The sequence below is a fragment of the Erpetoichthys calabaricus genome, chromosome 16 (assembly GCF_900747795.2).
Source record: "Erpetoichthys calabaricus chromosome 16, fErpCal1.3, whole genome shotgun sequence".
NCBI classification, from domain to species: domain Eukaryota; kingdom Metazoa; phylum Chordata; class Cladistia; order Polypteriformes; family Polypteridae; genus Erpetoichthys; species Erpetoichthys calabaricus.
The window spans coordinates 76,922,365-76,942,898 of record NC_041409.2 but is presented as its reverse complement, the minus strand read 5'-3'; the positions used below and the strand labels follow the sequence as shown (position 1 = coordinate 76,942,898).

The window sequence follows — 20,534 nt, the reverse complement described above, 5'->3', positions numbered from 1 at the left end:
AAGGAAATATATAGCAAAAAATTCCGGGGGTTTGGGTATGTGTGGGAGGACAAACTTCAAAAAGAATCGCAACACGTATACAGGAACATCGCAACGCCGTCAGAGGAAAGGACTCACTATCATTGATCTATACACATACTAAATCAACAGGACATACATTTAACTGGGATAATGTACAAGTAAAATTTAAGGCCAGTACTAAAAGTGCCAGAGAGCTGACCGAATCTTGGCTATCAAATGAGAATGCCATCAACAGACACTTGACATAAATCCAGCATATGCAAACTTAAGAACATGTTCATAATAAATAAACTGTACACCCAATACCCCCCCCCCCTTGATCACACTGACTTAGCCACCTCCCCCCATAATTTTTTGCTGTATATTGCCTTTGATTCTTGTAAGTCTAAGCATTATCCTCTGATGAAGACCCCTGCCAGGGGTTGAAAGCTCAGGAATAAAAACAACTTTATGATACGCGATTCATTTTTCTCCCTTTGTGGATCTCCAGCTGCAAATATGTAAACCGTATCACAGACCTTCTCTTCCATATGATATATTATATATATATATATATATATATATATATATATATATATATATATATATATATATGTATACATACATGTACATATACATACATACATATATATTTATACATACACACACACACACACACACACACATATAATATGTTGATGATAATATCAAAAAAAAAACCTTACCAAAAACATGGAATCCAAGTGGGCAGGTGCAAGTTTCCCATTCAATATCTCTGGTTGTTTCAACACTGACAACTTGCTTGCATACAGATGGGATCCCTTCAAGGCACATAAATTAGATAACATGGCTCAGTATTTACAGAAGAATGATAGACAGCATTTATTGGAAAAAAGCAACATTTCAGGTTTTTACTGCCAGGTAAACAATGTCTTTTGAATTTAAATACAGTACTTCACTGAGACTACAAACTTCAACAAACTACATGAATTTGTTTTTGATTCGATTAAGTGAATTCCTAATTTAAATTTAAACTTGTCCGGTGGGCTTTGTAATTCTAAATAATGACATATTTATTTCAATGCAGGGGTAGTGCTTTTTGCAGAAGTCTGGTCTTGCACCTGTTGGTGATTGCAGATGGACACACGAAAAATTGGGAGTTTGGTCATTCAGTTTGGGCAAGGTGAGGTTTATGTTGATAGTGTTCATTATAATAAAAAATGATAAGGAAGAGCTAAAGAAACAAATGACAATGACACTTTTCAAGGATACAAGATATTACACTTGCCACAAAACCTTTTAAAAAGTCAAATGTTCTCACTGTAAAAATGTAATATATTATTATGAGAGAATCAAAATGAGACTTGACTTATCTGGCAGCTTATTCATGACAGATGCACGGAATTCCTGTTTACTAATAAAAAATTCTCAATAGCTCGAACACGATTGGTTCCCATGCAGCCTGCAAAGTTTACTTTACTTTTGCCTGTATCTCAAATTAACTGTATGTAAATTGACATTTAAAGCATGAATGATACTTACAGTACAAAATTTCATAATCTCCTGAGTTAGACATCAGGTATTGGGAATCAACAGACCAGTCCAGGTGAGTAATAAAGCTGGAATGACCCTGTAAGTAACAAATTAATCATCAGAACAAAAAAGCATTAATATATATTGTAATAAAATATGACTGTGATATGTTTTGCATGGACCTGCTCATTGGAACATACAAATATATTTTTAGACACTTTCAAAATAAGGCAACCTCTTTTTTTTTAGTAATTGCGACTAATTATAAGATCAATTCACATTTTTACTACCCATCTTCACTTAAAACATTCATGGCAAATTGGATATAATATTAAGTACAGAAACGGCCATTGTCGCAGACGGCTCGGGCCATTATCCAACCGGGATGTGATTATTGTGGAAGGATCTGGGGAGAGAGCGGATTCAGGTCATTAACTCCCCCGGGTTGCTAGGTGGCAGACCCCCTGGATTGCTGCGGTGCACGGATTCCTGAAGAGCTCCATGGGAGTTGGAGTTTGCAGCAGCCCTGTTGGGTTCTGTGGGCACTGCCAAGAGGGTGTTGCAGGAACGGTTGAGCTCTTTGTTACTGCACTTCCGCCACACCAGGAAGTGCTGCCGCAAGAAGATCACCGGACACCTGGAGCACGTCTGGGTGCTCTACAAAAGGAGACAGCTGTCACTATTCTGGGAGTCTGAGTTGGGAGGGAGGCGAACAGAGCTTGCTGGAGGAGGAATGAAAGCAAGGATGAGAGAGAGCGAGACAGAGAAAGAAGAAAACAAAGTACTCTGTTTGATTGTACTGTGCTGCTGTGGGGAGCGAGGGAAAAGCGCTTCCCCACGTGAATAAAAACATGTGCTGTGTTGCTAAACTTGTGCCTGGTGTCTGCTTGTGTCGGGTTTGGGTGGCTGGAGCGCCCCAGTCAGGTCACACCATAAATCATGCTTTTGAACGGAAATTCATATGCAATCTAAACATCTCAATATTATTCAAAACTGATCCAATTTATGATAATGTATTTATATAGGTTAAATAAATACATGCAAAGATAAATAAAGGTTTCCAATTTAAAATTCTAGCCATAAAGAATTCAGTAACATGTGAAAAGGAAAATTGAAATGATATTAGCCTTGTATATGTGGATGCAATTTCAAGGTGAGTCCGCTTATTAAAAATACCAAGTAAACGCCACAATGGAATAGTGATGCACTTTTTTCTTGCACAGCTGGACTGTAATAAATATTCATAAGGGCTAGACAGTATGAAATGAATGCTCACCACATGATAGCTAATTGTATAAATTTAAAGAAAGCACAGAAGTCAAATCAATTAAAGCTTACCGAACACTTTCCAACTCTACTGTATTTCTTGCCATTTTCACTGACACAGTATATGTAAATGTAATTGTCATGTGAACCAATAGCCAAGAAACTACCATCTGCAAAAAATACAGAAAAAACATGTTAAAAAAAACTGTACACCATTTTATGGCAATCAACCTCAAAAATATAAAAAGTACATAGTAATGTGAATAAATCAATTACTTTATTATTAATTAATTCCCTGGCAAAATTTTGCATAATAGGGCTTTGGTGCTCAAATTGAGTGAAAGTGGGAGAACATTGATTGTTTCTGATTAAAAAGTAACTTTTAATAATTCAAAATTTAAACGTTTTGCTTTAAAGTACTGTTCAGTAGCACAAACTCCTAGAATTAAAAATTATTTGCTTAGAATGAATTGAAAATTGCCCAAAGAGCAAATCCCTGACCTACTATAATTTATAAATGACAATGAGTATTCTTACACTTTGCTGAAGAAGCAAAGACAGGCCCACGTTTACATGGGCATAAAATATCAACAAGGCAGCTACAGTTCAAGAAGGGTTGAGAAACATTTCTGAAGTCCTCTGCAATGGCACTGAGAAACATATTTCACTGAAAAATATCAGAAAAAGCCTTTCGACGCTGTTTAATAAAACAGACATTTGAATATCCCTACACTTATTTTTGAACTTTACAAAAATAACATTTCATTTAATTTCTAAAATGCAGGTTATACTCCCTATAAATTATAATCTATTAACTTTTATCGTAAAAATAATGAAATATAAAACTGAACTTTTTTCATACATCACTACCTCTCTACGATTGGAAAATTTTTGTCCAGCTTGGAAACATGTAGAAAAATGGCTAGAAAACTATTGTATGTTTTAAGCTGTATAATTTTGGAATATATGCCCATGGCTCCTGCAGAGGTATGAAAACATTGAATTCTAAACTATTTCTTTATTCACATGGTATCTCAGTAGTCCAATCCAGTTTTCCTAAGTCCTTTAACTAACCTGGCGAGTACTGCATAACTGACAGTTGCTCACTGCCATCCGTATGTACTGTGATTAAATCCTTCGTTTCAGTGTCCAGAACAAGCCACCTGTAATTGAAAAGCAGATGCATTAGCTCTTCATGGAACAGACACAAAAAATTCAACAATTTAATAAAGGTTGTGCAATTTAATGGCGCAAAGAGAAGCGGGAGGGCAGTGTAAACAGCAGGAAGGGATATCTTAACGTGGCCTATATGCCAAGGCAAATGGCCCTTAGCTGCAAGATACACTAGAGTATGAATCTTCAAGGCAACAGTGGACAGCAGCTATATTTGGCTATATATATTCCTGGAAATAGTCTTGCAAGAGAGATAGGAATCAAGATAGGAGCAGTTACAGGAGCTTGCCTTGTGAGGAGGAAGAGGTCACTGATTAAGGAAGAAGAATGGTGCAAGGTAGAAGGACTGCTGTACAGCTGGTTTGTTAAGCCTGAAGTGTTTAGTAAGTCCAAGCCTTTATTGTTTTATTCTCTATATTTGTGTTTCTTTAATCCCTCAATTTCACTGCCCCACTGTATTCTTGGTTTTGAACAATACATTAGCCTTTATAACCTGTTACTACTAGTCTATACAGTTTTCACTTTGGGTATGGGGTCTGCTCCAGAATATCCTTGTTTTGTGACAATGATATATAACATCTCAAAGAAGTTTATAAAAAATTAGTGCACTACAAATATTATGAGTGTGGACTAGGAAAGAAGCATTCTCAAATTATACAGTGAGCTGAGGATTAGCACACAATCTGTAATGGTGGGAGTTCATGGCTTGTATTTTTAGTCTTTACACAGCATGACTCATTAAGTACTTGAGCTTACATTATTTTGAATTTAAAGATTAAAATCCACACAAATCATGTCTTGAAATATGATTTACAATCATATTTTCACTAATAATAATAATAATAAATTCTTTGCATTTATATAGTGCTTTTCTCACTACTCAAAGCACTTAGCAAGAGCAGAGTCCCTTTTGGCATTTTACAGGATTCGAACCGGCAACCTTCCGATTGCCAGTGCAGATCCCTAGCCTCAGAGCCACCACTCCGCCTACTCAAAAAATACTCTAAAACTCGAAAAACATCTGAAATTACATTTTGACTATTCAGAATATGAATCACAAGTTATGTCTTTTTTTCATACAAACCTCTGGCTTCTATGGTAGTTTCAGACTGTGATATCTGTAATTCTATTGTGATTAATTAAAATCAGAAGTAGAGAAATCTCTAAAGTACCTGAATTAGATTTCAAAAGCATACGTTTTGGTATCTAAAATGAAGTTTTAAGTAGTCGAACTTTTAGATTTTTACAATTCTTATTTAGAATAATCAAAATATAATCACTAACATTTAGGAGTCAAGTCATGTTACATACAATACATACAAATAAATTTGCAAAAACCTCAAGTAAACTTTTTTCACGTTGTCATTATGGGGTGTTGTGTGCAGAAATCTGAGGAAAAAAATGAATTTAATCCATTTTGGAATAAGGCTGTAACATAACAAAAGGTGGAAAAACTGATGTGCTGTGAATACCTTCTGGATGCACTGTATACTGTATCACAAAATACATTATGAATACCTCTAAATTACCTTCAGATGAGTCAATACTGAAATTTGGGTATGTGAAACTTTCATTTTTGACAAGATAAAAAAATATTTTAGCCTTCTCAAAATCAAATTACGACTAGCAAATGTGACTATGAGTCATCAATTAAAGACATTAAAAGTTACAACAGCTGAAAGGGAAGGCAGCAAAAAATAATGGAAAAGAATCCACAGAAGAGAAGACATTTGAGTATTGCTGTATAAAAGCAAAACTGCAAAAATAGAGATCTGTTTTAGTCAGATAAAATGAACCAGTGTAATGGGTAGTAGTTAAAAAAGTGAATCAGAGCAACATATTTAAACATTAGCTGTTTGTTATTTAATTAACTTAAAGTTTCTTTACATTGTTACATCATGAAGATTAAACTACCACTTTCCTGAAACTCTTACAACCAAATTACATTTCCATTGCCATAGCAAAGGAGAAAAGAAACAGTAAAGGGTTTACAAGTACAGTGGAACTTCGGTTCACAAACGTCTCGGTACACGTACAACTCGGTTTACGACCAAAAAGTTCGCCAAACTTTTGCCTCGGTTCACGACCACACACTCGGTATACGAACAAGCCAGTTTCCCTTTCGGTTTGTGCGCGCTGATGATTTCCGCACGTGTTGCATTGTTCTCGGTCAGACGTGCATGCGTGCTTTCGCTGTGAATTCTATGTGCTCTATTTCATTTCCCTTCCGGTTCGTATGTGCCGATTACTGTATTTAAGCACGTGTTCAGCCTCTCCCTGTTCATTGTTCTCAGTCAGACGTGCGTGCTTTACCTGTGAACTCTTTGTGCTCTACAATATTTCATGTGCTTTTGCAGTTAACCATGGCTTCTAAGCAAGTGAAGAGTGGTGAGAAGAAAGGTTTGCAGAAAATTGAAATCGAAGTAAAGAAAGAAATTATTGAAAAGTATGAGCGTGGCGTTCGTGTTACTGATCTTGCCGCCGAGTACAAGAAGTCAAAACCTATGATTTCGACTATTCTAAAGCAGAAAGAATCTATTAAAGCAGCTGATGTTGCAAAAGTAGTTACAGCGTTAACCAGGCAGAGGCCTCAAGTGCTGGAAGAGGTGGAAAAACTGTTTACCAGTTTACTCATTTACCAATTTGAGATCCCTCGTGCTTTCAAGTAGCACAATGTAAACAAAGCCAGACTGCCAGTGATGTGGAGGGCAAACACGAAGGGTTGGGTCATAAGAACTTTGTTTTTGGAATGGCTACACGAGGCTTTCGCTCCCACCAGCTAAACAGCTAAAAACACCAGAAACCCAAGAAATCACAAGAGAGAAAACACCTGAAGGAAAACATGCCTCCATCGCGGAGCCAGACTCTCCCTCAAAACTGTAACCTCCTGTCCACCCTTTTTCTCCTCACTTCATGCCAGACCTTGACTCATGCAAGGTTAGTTTTCTTGGTGGTTTATGGTTAGTTTTTGTATTACAGATTTTTCAAATGTTCCTTTTTTCCCCCCTGTGTTTAAAACTCATTAAAAAAAGTGTTTGTACAGCGATCAGTTGCAAGGCTATAGCGCGAACTCCTGTAAATGTTACTTTCTTGGCTGCTTGTGGTTGGTTTTTAAATAAAGTTCGGATTTGTTCAAATGTTTCTTTTTTTCCCCTGTGCTTAAAACTCATTAAAAAAAAGTGTTTATACAGCAATCGGTTGCAAGGCTATAGCGCGAACTGCTGCAATGTTACAGAGAGAGAGAGTGGGCTCGCGTGCTGCTGAGAGAGAGAGAGAGAGAGAGAGAGAGAGGGCACGTGCAGCTGAGAGTGAGCGAGCAAGCCTGGGTATTTGTGTCAGTGTTATTCAATGTTTTTACATTAGTTTACTATTACACTGTGCATTCTATGGAGTAATTAACTATATTTGTGCTTAAAAATCTTTAAAAAAATATATTTTCATACAGTTTGTACGGTCTGGAACGGATTAATTGTATTTACATACAATCCTATGGGGGAAATTGCTTCGGTTCACGACCAAATTGGTTTATGACCAGAGGTTTGGAACGAATTATGGTCGTGAACCGAGGTTCCACTGTACACCTGCAGAAACAACAAGAAGGAAGAGAACCACAGGCTGCAACAGCCAAGTTTTTAATAGTAGCTGCCAAAGAAGAATTTTCAGGGTCCCAGCGTGAGTTTGAAGCTAAGAGAGCTGTACCACATAGCTTAGCATTCCTACATGTTCAATTTTACATTCAAGTTCAACTTCAGTTTCAGGCTGAATTTTAGGTATATTGTGAGCAAATCTGAAGCCTCTTCCTCTGCACTGCTTACTTTTGTTGCTATGTGTTGATCTGACATTCCATCTAATTTGTCTACCCCACCAAGGAGAATTTAATAAAGGACACATACTAAACAATTATTCACAGGATTTAAAACATATTACAGTGGTGCCTCACACAACGAACTTAATTCGTTCCAGGAGCAAGTTTGTTATGCGAAAAGTTCGTTATGTGAAACGCGTTTTCCCATAACAATACATGTTAAAAAAAATAATTCGTTCTGTAGCATAAAATATGCTAAGATGACATAAAAAAGAATAAATTTTTTGTTATTATTTTTATTTAGATACATCTAAAAACATAATTTTTTTTTAAAAAAACACACATTTTTTTAATTTTAAGACAGACTAAGTAGAGTCTACCGAATCTTACACATCTTCATCCATTTTCTGCTTTTTGGCCGATGGTTTCATGAAAAACCTGTCCAAAGTCGTTTGTTTTTCTCTTTTCTTCAACATCTTCCGGAAATAACGGACAAGAGTATCGGAGTAAAGATCGTTGATCCTGTTTGCTTCAGCTGAATCCGGATAGTGGGCATTGGTAAACTCCTGAACTGCTTTCCATTTGACCAGGATGTTCTTGATGTCAGCAGTTGGGATTGGTTGATTGTTTGATTGTTGCTCCTCGTTATCAGATGACGCTTCCCTTTGAGCATTGTCCTGTTGCTGGACCAGAAGTGCTTGGAGCTCTTCAGTTGTCAGCTCTTCTTCGTGTTCCTCAATAAGCTCCTCTACATCCTCTTCCTCTACCTCTAATTCCAACCTTTGGGCCACTGTGATGATGTCCTTCACCACTTCTGTGTCATCAACTACTGCTTCTTCCTGGGTCCACGAAGGCACAAGCATCTTCCAAGCAGAAATGAGGGTCCTTTGTGACACTTCTTCCCAGGCCTTCTGTATAAGTCGTATTGCCATAAGGACATCAAATTTCTCCTTCCAAAACTTTCGGACAGTCATATTGTCTCCACCAAACTCGCATTCTTCAAACACCTTATTAAAGAGGGCTCTAGTGTAGAGTTTTTTAAAGTTTGCAATAACTTGCTGATCCATTGGCTGAAGAATGGATGTGGTGTTTGGTGGCAAATACTGCACCTTGATAAAAGGATAATTTTCCTGCAATATTTCCTCTAGGTCTTTTGAGTGAGAAGGGGCATTGTCAAGTATCAGAAGGGCTTTGAGCGGCAGTTCTTTTTCCAGCAAGAATTTCTTCACGGCAGGAGCAAAGGTTTCCAGAATCCATTCGTTGAAGATAACTTGGGTCACCCAGGCTTTTTGATTGGACTTCCAATGGACGGGCAGTTTGGACTTAATAACGTTATTTTTCTTGAAAATTCTGGGATTTTCAGAGTGATAAACCAATAGAGGTTTGATCTTGAGGTCTCCGCTGGCATTAGACGAAAACATAAGGGTAAGTCTGTCCTTCATGGCTTTGTGTCCTGGCAATTTCTTCTCCTCTTTTGTAATGAAGGTTCTGCTCGGCATTCTTTTCCAGAAAAGACCCGTTTCATCGGCATTGAACACTTGTTGTGGGCAGTATCCTTCATCCTTAATACATTTTTGAAAGTTAATAGAGAACTTTTCTGCTTCTTTCTTGTCAGCACTGCCAGCCTCACCATGCATAGTAACGCTGTGGATTCCACACCTTTTCTTAAATCTAAAAAACCACCCCCTGCTGGCTTTGAATTCTTCTTCATTATCTTGATTGCTGCTACTTCCAGGGACGTTTTTCTTTAGATCGTCATAAATTCTCTTGGCTTTGTGACAGATAATATCTTGGGTTGTTACGTCACCTTTCACCTGCCTGTCCTTAATCCAAATCGCTAATAGCCTCTCCATTTCCTCGTGGATTGAAGACCTATGTTTTTCATGAAATAGTTTTGATACTCCTTTGGCTACTTTGGCTGATTTGATTGCATCCTTATTTGTCAAAATGGTGAAAATGGTGGTCTTGCTGAGGCCAAACTCTTTGACGAGGTCACACTGTTTTACCCCACATTCACTCCTTCTAATTATTTCCTGTTTCATTTCAACAGAAATCACCTTCCTGCTTTTTTTAGAAGCCATGATATACAAAAAATATTGAGTTTAACTTAAAAGGACGACTGCCGTGATACGTGCGTGATTTAATTCGTAATGAAGAAAGATTGCCGCGATACGTGCTTAAGTTAAGCGCAGTGACTAACGACTGCCTGCAGTGCCTGCGCGGAAGGATGCAATACATCGGCAGCGATCGTGGAAGCTCGGGCGAAGCAGTCGTGGAAGCTCGGGCAAAGCGGTCGTGGAAGCTCAGGCGACTTCGTTGTGTGAAACGAAGTTCGTTGTATGAATCATGAAATGAAGTTCGTTGTGTGCAGCGTTCGCTGTGCGAGGCGTTCTTTATGCGAGGCACCACTGTATAAGTATTTTACTATATTATAAGGATTGCAAATCTAAAATCTTCACCCCATTTCTAGAATTCCACAAATTGAAAGCACAAGGAAACAAAAAAGTATTAGCTTTCCTAAAAAAGTAAAGCTTAGAGCATTGCTTCTCTAAGCTGTGTTTAATGAAAATTAACAAAAATCACATGCAAACATCAAAAGCAAATCAATGTACTGCTATAATTTTTAAATCACTTTCACACTTGTAATGTTCTTAAGCTGCCAACAGGTGTCACACTTTGATAAACAATCTTTTTTTCCCCAGAAATACCAGCGTTCTCCCTTAAGGTCGATGCCATAGAGCAGTGTTTCCCAAACTCAGTCCTGGGGAACCCCTGTGGCTGCAGGTTTTTGTTCCAGCCGGATTCCTAATCAGTGACAACACCTGATAGCACTGATCTCATTTAATTAGCTGGTATTTGTTTTTCTTTTATTCGACATTCAGAAAAGCACAGCAGCATGATTTTTACATTTATAAGACATTTAGAAATATTTCTGCTTTTGCTATCGATTTAAATGCTTAACTCTTTTGTTGATTTCATTATACTTTGCCCTTTCTCTGTGCAGTTTTTCCCCTTTCGTTGCATCTTAATAATGACAATTTAAAATGAGCAAATCAGACACCCAGGCAAACAACACTGAATAATCAAAGGCTGCAACTACTTTAAAGTCAGAGCCACTAATTAGTAAATAATGGATTAATTAAACAATTAGAAGACCTAGAAAAGTAGAATGAAAATCAAGATGAAAATACTGTTAAAAAAGAAAAAAATACATTATTCCTATATAACTGCTTGGTACATTTTAATATTTTTGTATTAGCAAACTTAGTTTTCTAATTTCTATATTGTTCCCTAAACACATAACTTGGGAAATATCAGTTCACTTAATTAGCCCAGGAGTTCAATTAAAAACAGAAGCTGGTTGGAACAAAAGCCTGTAGCCACAGGGGTTACCCCAGGACCGAGTTTGGGAAACACTGCCATAGAGCAAACTCTAACAACTCACCTGCCTGTCTGTGTTCCTATTGCGATCATGGCCCCAGAGGGATGAAATCCTGCTGACTGTGCTGCATCCTATTATTTATTACCAGAGAAAGGTAATTAAGAAATTACATGAAACAAAATTGAATGAAAATAATTACAGGCAAAACAGAGGTTTAATATGTTATCTTCCAAGAATTAAAAAAAAAAAATCCCTGTGATAACAGAGGAATCTAAGAGGTAGCATCTGTAATTTAAAACAACTAATGTTACAAATGAAAAGCATTGAGAAATGTTAAAATTCAGAAAATGCGGACAAATTATAAATAATATTAATGTTTTTGAATGATAAAAAGTAGCATAATTTGTAATGCTCAAGGACATTATAAGGGTTAGAGGAGAAAATGTTCTAGCACTGTATAGTGGATAACAATTGAAAATCGAAAGCTGTTTTTTTTTGTGGTTAACACATCTTCTGGTATATGAATTACACTATTACATAGCTGGACAAAGGGAACATTAATTAAGAAAAGGTCAGGTCAGGTCTAGGAGAATGCACTGGCACAGTGCATCACCACATCCACCACATGATGGATGAGCTCAAGATCCTGGTTGGCCTACCCCCAGGCAGAGATGCGGTCTAGTGCCACTCCCCGGAAATGACCATCTATCTGCCACAGCGAGGTGTTACAAGGGCATCCCCTTGGCCTGGTCCAGCCACTCAGGTCCTCAACAATGAGGATTCTGTGAGCCGGATCAGCCTCTGGGAATCGCACCACATGGCCATAGTGCCATAACTGATTCTCCCTCACAATACAGGTAATGTGCCTCATTCGGGACTCCATGAGCAACCGCTTGTTCCACACAAACTCTAACCGGCAGTACCCAAGGATTCTCCAAATAGACACAGTTCCAAAGCAGTCCAGTCATTATCTCAGGTACCCAAGGATTCTCCAAAGAGACACAATTCCGAAGGAGCAGAGTCATTATTTCAGGTCACTGAACAGAATCCATGTCTTGCAACCGTATAGCAAAACAGGAAGCACCAGGACACTAAAGACTTGGACTTTCTTTGTCCTTTTGCAGAGATATCAGGAGAGTCACACATCCCTTTTCCTGCGACCTCATGACTTCCCCATGCTCTCCCAATCCATCTACTGACTTCAAAGGAAGAGTCACCAGAGACATGAGGTAAGTCAATCTCTCGACGAGGACAACATTGTCTCCACAGTCAAGACACATTGTTGATGACTGTGCCCAAGAGGTCATTAAAGGCATGGATATTGGTTTTTAACACTCACAACCCTCGCTCAGTCTCTTGAGAGCCCTGATCAGAGCCTCCCAAAGATCCCAGTATCGTTGGCAAAGTCAAGATCAGTGAATCTTTCTTCAACAAACTAAGAACCCTAATACTTAAGGAGCTGGCAGAAATGTGCTCTCCATCACCCCAGCCCAACAACTTGGCTCAGTGGGATGGTTTGGTAAATACTTTTACACAGCTCAAAGACAAATCAGTTTTACCAAATGTTCACACTACAGATAAGCACGACAAAAAGCCAGTCTGAACTGAGTCACAATGACATGATGATGATTTCAATACATATACCTCAATTATTTTGTTCCATACAGGACGACGCATTACAGAGTCCCATAAGATAACATGTTTGTCATGACCACAAGTTAGAAACAGAGGTTTGGAAGGATGAACAGCAAGTCCCCAAAGCTCATCTGTATGACCCTAAATAAAAATAGAAAAAAATGCAGTGAGTACATCTAATTGATTTTATTTAGAGAAAGGCAATTACTCAGTTTCATTTGCTTCCCTATGCTTTTTCCTTCAACAAGCTAACAGCATTCCTTGTAATAAAAAATAATGTTTTTTTACTGTTAAAAGTTTTCTTTTAATAAAGGAATGTACAGTGAATAAGTATATTAAGTGAATATTTTATTAAACTAGATTAGAATACGGTATTAGTATTTACGCTATTATTACCATCTCTGTAGTTAAATTACTTGATTGGTCTTGGGGCAAAGAATAAAAAAAATAAAGCTATAGATGTTGTAAACTAGAATAAGTTAGTAATGTTTGTTCATGTACATTCCATCCAAAGGACCTTGTATCCAAACACTACTATGACACAAACATGTCTGCACCCTGTAAAACTGGGATTTATTTTGGCAGCTGAGATCCTAGAATAAATGATGTATTGCCAGTTAAATTTGGGAACACAGCCCATGAATGGCTGGAAAAATTCTTCAAATGATATTCCAGCAGATGACAGTCTCATATGATTTAAACATGTGCAGTGTCAAGGGTACACTGCTAATCGATGTAAAATACTGAATAATCTCTTTAAAAAAAAAACTATTGCTTCAAATTCAAACCGCACACATTTTTAAAAATAAAATTATGAAGGGAATTATTTTTAATACTATAAGGTAAAGAGCATCTATGCAAAAATCCCCTATACCTTGCATTTAATATTTTTAGAAATTCAACAATGTTTTAACAAGTGTTCTTTATAGCTCTCTTTAAATGTAATACAAAACCCAATAAATATAGGATATTATGCATGGGAAAACCTTATATGATTGTCACGCTACAAATCTGCCTTGGGTAGATGTTGCAAAAAAAGAGCAGGTTATTCACACACACCATATTAGATGACCGAAGCACAGTTTTTTTTAAATCAGTCATTCAATACTCTCAGATACACTTTTGGCTCCTTTGTTTTTCTTTGTAGGTTTGGAAAAATAATTTAAAAAATGGAAATAGAAAGGCAATGCTTAGGAAACACTTAACTTTATGGAGATGTCTAAAAAGCATAACCGTGACATTTTAATTTTTTATATATTTTACATTTGCTACATACCACCAGAAACAAAAGCGAAACTAACAAGACACTTTTTCTATCCAATATATTACTAGCAGAAAGAACTATTGTTTTGTGGTTTCTAGTTTTTCAGATGCATTTAAAGAATGTGTACTTAAAAGGATACAAAAATATCAGTTGTTAAGCAACTAGCAAGAAATGTGTTCATTTCACATTCCCACTGCATTTAGAGCTTGTTTGAGAAATTATAATCAGGTCAGAAACTTTTAGGATACACGAAATTGATGGAATGGCCCCAGCTCAGTTCATCTTTTACCTGCAATCTTTTAAATCTGTGTTTTTACATGTTTTTGAGCTATTTGAGATGTAATTAGTTTTCTAAATATTTACCTGTGTGATTGGAGTAAAGTCACCCCATAAAGTGCCCTGAAGTACAAAATTTTTGGTGGTACCAATGAGAACGCTTTCTCCTTTGCTTTCAGCTACTGTTCGTACAGGTCCAAACATCTCAGGAATCTAATTGGGGATATAAAAATAGCAAGAGATTTAACAGTAAAATAAATTATTTGGTTTTATGATAGAGCAGTGGCACATTAAATCTCAATTCCTCTGATTTACTAAACTAGAATCTTTATTTTTCGCAAAATATTCTGACTTTTTAAAAAGAGCACATAGGTAGACAATAGTTATGTTCTTTCTATACAGAGTCTACTAGGAAGGTTAGAATATCAACAGATCAACACAACATAAAATAAGGGTATGATCTGTTTTTCATTATGGCAGTGATAAAGTACTTACACCCAGACAGATCTTAAACTGGTATTTCTACATAGACATACATTTGCAGCAGATGTTAATACAAAAAAGGATAGATAAACAAAAACAAACAAATAAATAAAAGAATTAACTTTGTTAACATCATAAAAGCAAACAAATAAATAAAAGAATTAACTTTGTTAACATCATAATGTGTAATTAAATACAGTATATTACAAGACAACTAAAAATTTAAATGAGTAGTAAATCCATTCATCACTGAATCCAGTTCAGTGTCATAATGACCATAGCCTACTCTAACAGCATCAAGGGAAAGGCAAGAAGCAACTCTAGATGAAACACCAGTCCATCACAGGGTATATTCCTGGATCCAGGATCCTGGATGTGTGAGGCAGCACTGTTAAACGCTGTACCATCATGCTGCCAGGTTACTTACAAACAATGTAAACAGTCTGTACCTCACTTTCAACTCTTTAATCAAATACCATGACACAACTGACACATAGAAATGGAAATAAAAGAAAATTAAATATTCTATAAATTGCGACCTGTTGGGGGTGCTCTTAAGTCAACCCTTCACTTAAAATGACTCACAGACACCACATGGTCCAGTCCCAAGGGTTTTTATTTATAAAAAGAATGGTTCCAGGGAGGTACAGGGAACAGGTTATACACTTAGTACTTAATGGTCTATCTCAACAATACATGAATTTTTGTCCCTAACCTACCTTTCTCTCCCCTCCATCACTAAAGGTATTAGAAGGTTTCTCTCTTTTCTCTCCACTTCACTCCTGACTTCTCCATCACCTGGCTGAAGGAATGAGGCTGCATTTAAAGTGTAACTATTGACGACTTCCAGGGTCTCAGCCAATCAACTGACCAATAGTTCTAGGTCATTCCTGACCTATTAGGAATTATACTACCATCCACTTAATGGACCGGGTGGAAACATTTTTTGCTGTAACCTGAGAGTAGCTTGCTGCTGCTCCCTCGCTGGCGGGAGGTGGTATCTAGTCCTCCTTTGGCCACTTCCACTACTCCACCCAGAACAGGATCCCTAATTGCTCCTTTGTATCCCATTTGGGTATTGATCCCAAACAGCTCCCTGACTGCACAAAAAAAAACCTTAGCAGTGTGCCTCTGTACATTGCTTACTTCACAACATACATTGCTAATTAGTGAGGACAGCGTTTTTACACAAAACATACTTCTTACCTCAACTGTCTGGATCTTTTGAAAGTTTTCATTCCAGGATATAAGTCGTCTGTCTTTCCCACCACCTGATACTAAAACACCACTGCGCAGCATACAAAGTGCAAAAATACCTCCTTCATGTGCTCCTTGAATTGCATAAATAATTCTGTTACAACCTGCAAAATAAAAGCAAAGTGCTCTCTTCACTGACAATCTTCACCTAGTGCCACTCTCTAGATTACTTAGTTACAATCAAAGACAAAAAGATAATTTGTTCTTGACTTAGTTCATTACATCAAGACTGGTATTAATGGATATCACATAATTTCAAGATGTTTGTATTTGTTATTTCATAAATAGATGTGTTTTCTGAAATTGCCTGAGTATTATTTCAAATGTCAAAATACATTTTTCTCCTTTATCACATTCTGTTAAGACAGAGTGCACTCGTTCTGCTCCGAGCCGTCTGTGTCTGCCTTTCAGTTATTTTATACCAATCAAATTTAAAGTTAGCTTCTGATATTGTAAATGAAGAACTTAATGTTTTGCAACAGAAATCCATCAATATCAGATTCACTAAGCCCACCCAAAGACCTGTCCCAAAGCTGAATATAGCCTATATTCTAAGATGGATTATCAACAAGTCATTTTTATGAAAATTACAGGGTACATAATGTTTTTTGAGTGATGTGAAAACAAACACACATGTAAGTCAGCTTTACTTATACAGATATAGCTTGTGTTTTCATGCTCTGTCTAGGTATTATTTCAAAAGTATGCTCTAAATTTGAAGTAGGAAATTATTTTAGTCTGAAAACCATCAATCACTGACTCCAATTTGAAATTTGTTTTGTTAAGAAAGTACAGAGTTGACCTAGTGCAGTGATGGAGAACCTTTTAGAGACCGAGTGCCCAAACTGTAACTCAAAACCCACTTATTTATCGCAAAGTGCCAACATGGCAATTTAACCTGAATACTGAGGTTTTAGTTTAGAAAAAACAACTCACACATTAACATCTTTTGCCTTAAAAGAAAAACACAATAACAGAACTTTCAATGATACAAACAACTTTTTACTGAAAGGTAAAAGTTTGCATTTGGCATGATTTTGAACAATTAATGTAATTTTTGCTGTTGTATGCATGCTGATAATTTGTCTAACCTTAGCTCATACTTTGTAAGTTTGAAAGCAACACATGTAGCACTCAGGTCATCTGTTAGTCTGTTTCTGGTGTAAGATTTGATATAATTCAAAGCTGAAAACAGCTGCTCACAAGCATAAGATGATCCAAACAAAGTAAGGAAAGAAATCCCAAGTGCTTTCATTGACTTAAAATTATTTGACAGAGAATTCCACACTTTAAGGATTTAATTTCCAGAACTAACTGTGCTGTCCTTTGTCATCCCTTCTATCTTCTCAAGTGTTTCACGCAGGTCTTCCCCATTAACCTTCGTTCCTGTTCTCTCTCATTTTTTTCCCCTTTCCATCCACCTCGCGCTTCTATTATATATTATGGGGACATGGATCAGGTGTGGCGATTATCAGGTCCCGGCAACAATTACAGATGCGGACGACTCCTCACCTGTGCACTTAAGAGAGGACCGCCTGCATCATGAAGCTCCTAGGAACCGCTCTGGCTACACTACCACACCCCCCTCTAAGCCGCAAGTGCAGCGATTATCTATTAAAACTGGCCTTTTCAATTTTGAGCTGTGGACCCGCTATACCACATCCCCTCCAACCTAGCTCCTCTCCAACCCCACCATGGGAATCACCTTCGCCACAGACTCAACAGGCTGCTGTCCACGCCACACCCTCATGCCGCATGTGAGCCGCCCTCCTTACCCCAGACAGGAGAGGGAGGAAGCTCTCCCACTGGGCTGCTGGGCAGAGGGGCGAGTGATCTGAGAAAAGTCCTCAGGCTCGCATGGAGAGGGGGAGGGGAGCAGCCCCGCCCCGTGTCTCTCTGGCTTTCTAGTAACGAACTCTGTGCTGGGGCGACGGCGTGCATGCCAACAGAGTGGGCTCGGAGTGCCCACTCTAGCATGCGTGCCATAGGTTCGCCACCACTGACCTAGTGCATACTAGAGTCACCTAATACTTTGCTTGAAAACAGTGCCGGTCCACTGAGAAATCCATAAAGACACAAAAGAATCCCAATCACAACAGGGCACAAAGGACTAAAAGTTAATGTACAGAACTATGCTGCCTCCTGTAACAGAGCAAGTGCCTTTTAAAGAAGGGTCAGGGTGCAAGGACAAATAAAAGGCCACTTCTCCTTGGTTGGAATTGACACGGAGATTGGCGCTTAAAGCCACCTCTGTTCCAGAGGCATCACTAGTTGAGAAGAAATTGGGTTGTACATTCGAATAGAGTGCCAAGGTCTATAGAGAAAAAGAAATATCACAATAGGAGAGCTTTACTTTAGTACACTAGTAGGAAAGTAGGTGAGGTGCAGCACCAGAGAGACAGACGTTTCAACCTTTACAGGTGGGCAAAGGGAGCAGCAGGTTTAATGATTTGCTTTTGCTTATGTTGAACTTTGTATTTTGAGTTTTCTTTTTTTACATACCTTCCAGTGACTATTGACTATTTTTTTTTACTGACAAAGGTAGTTTATACTTTTTGCTTTTCTTGGAGTAATTCTGGTTGTGGACAGTTACAAGTTTGATTTTTTCCCTTTTTTGTATTCTTTCCAATGATTACTTTTTTGGTTTACTTCAAGTGGTGGAGGGCTTCTACTTTATTAAAGTATACAGGTATGTAACTAAGGTTTGCTATTTTCTGACTTATAACCTGTACATAATATAATATTGCAAATAAAACATGCAATTCAGTAACAGGGCCGGACAGTGGGAGATCTGGGGTTCAAGTGCCGAGTGCTCTATGCATAGAGTTTACCTGTTCTCCCTGTATGCAACAGTATCCTCCCACAGTCTAAAAACAAGCAGGTTAGGTGGACTGTTAATTCTAAACTGGCCCCTGACTTGTGTGTGTGAGTGTGCGTGTGTGTGTTTGTTCATCCTGTGATGGGCTGCTGCCCTGTCCAAGGATTTTTCCTGCTTTGTGCTAGATACTTCCTGGGATAGAGCTCTCACTTCCCTGTGGCCCTGCTTTGGATAAGTGGATTCAGAACACAGAAATGGATACAATTCAGTAATACAAACAGCTCACAATTTATCTAACCAGCTGGGATAAAGATGATCTCTATCTCATATAGTTAGCACCAGTGTACGATTTAATTTGCATTAAATCACTCAAAGTTTTCAGTCCCGAAGAGCAGGTGTGTCTACTGTAGTACTGTCCTTCCTGATGGACAGCAGGGGAGACATGGCTTGTGTCTCTAGCATTTTGCATTTTAGGGCCATATTAACAATGATGCAACATGATGTAAAAGACCACAATTGAAATTTAAAAGCACTCAAGAGCCAAATGTGAAAAGTTAAAATCATGCAATGTAAATCTGCACTGTTCAGGCCAAAACATGTTAATAATCACTTCATTCTCAGTAACCCAGCAGAGTTCATCTCCAGTGAGGCTTGTTGCTAACTGCAGAGCTGAATTTAAATCCCGTAACACCAAAGTGTTTTTCAAACCTTCATGGCTGCCTATATTATCAATACAACTATCTGGTCTACTATATTCATACCTAATAATGAATATGTGCTCACATATGGGAAATATTTACATACCTTTTCCCCAAATTAGGATATTACCACTGGAGTCACCAGTTATTGTGTCCCCATTTTCTGAAAAAGTCACACACAATACAAACTTTGGCTTTTCTTGCTTCTGCATGAAAACAAAAAAGTCAGTTTTTTTAAATTTATATACAAAGTTTTACTAATTTTGAACACTTTTATAAAGTTGTCCGTTTTACATGGATTTTATTAAGAAAATTAAACATTGACTTAGTAATAATAATAGAGTTCATCTCATGGATATTTGGTTTGTTCACAGGCAAATACACAAATGCCACTCTTACAAGAGCACCATAAATTAGGGCAAGTCCTTATTTTTTTTCTTGCTACTGGTTTTTCTACCAAGTTCACAGAAACCAGCTGTGAAATGTTATGGTTTTGGTTCCAATATGCTGATTCCTTGGTGTTCACATTTAAACGAGGCTACAGTGAGGTGATTGTTGCACACAATCTCATGTAGGCAGTCAAAACTGTAATGAAAGAATTGTTGCTCTGAGAAGTGTTTAATCACACATTCTTTAGTAGTTTAAATATATTTTTAGCAGTATTTTTTCTGCAAAATGAAGCCAAAAGTGAACTATAACTACTTCTTGCAGTTTTAGCTGATGACAGTGTGCAGCACAACTTGGAAACCTTAATCCATAATGATAAAGTACTTATGCAAATACCAAAAAAGCTTCAAGAAATATACCTCTTGCAAACTGTAAAACTGTACACAAAAAATATCTCCATATGGTTGTATAAATATCCATCTCTTTTATGTTTGATAACTCCAATGCATGTTTTTTGCTTAATACAGAAAAATACATGGAAAGAAGATATCAGCCTG

General features: G+C 37.5%; 1 protein-coding gene across 9 annotated transcripts in view; it reads right to left on the bottom strand.

The window, feature by feature from the left end:
• eml1 (EMAP like 1) overlaps positions 1–20,534 on the bottom strand; it is a 231,870-nt gene that overhangs the window by 11,712 nt on the left and 199,624 nt on the right. For 8 of the 9 annotated variants that reach the window (XM_028822316.2, XM_051919897.1, XM_051919893.1 and 5 more), the window contains 9 exons: positions 19,697–19,796; positions 16,024–16,178; positions 14,422–14,547; positions 12,804–12,935; positions 11,223–11,290; positions 3,874–3,962; positions 2,872–2,969; positions 1,543–1,630; positions 726–821 (listed from right to left, as the gene is read on the bottom strand). In XM_028822316.2, the coding sequence (XP_028678149.1) occupies positions 726–821; positions 1,543–1,630; positions 2,872–2,969; positions 3,874–3,962; positions 11,223–11,290; positions 12,804–12,935; positions 14,422–14,547; positions 16,024–16,178; positions 19,697–19,796 (952 nt within the window). The remainder of the gene's footprint in view (positions 1–725; positions 822–1,542; positions 1,631–2,871; positions 2,970–3,873; positions 3,963–11,222; positions 11,291–12,803; positions 12,936–14,421; positions 14,548–16,023; positions 16,179–19,696; positions 19,797–20,534) is intronic. The other variant, XM_051919894.1, reaches the window with a different exon arrangement.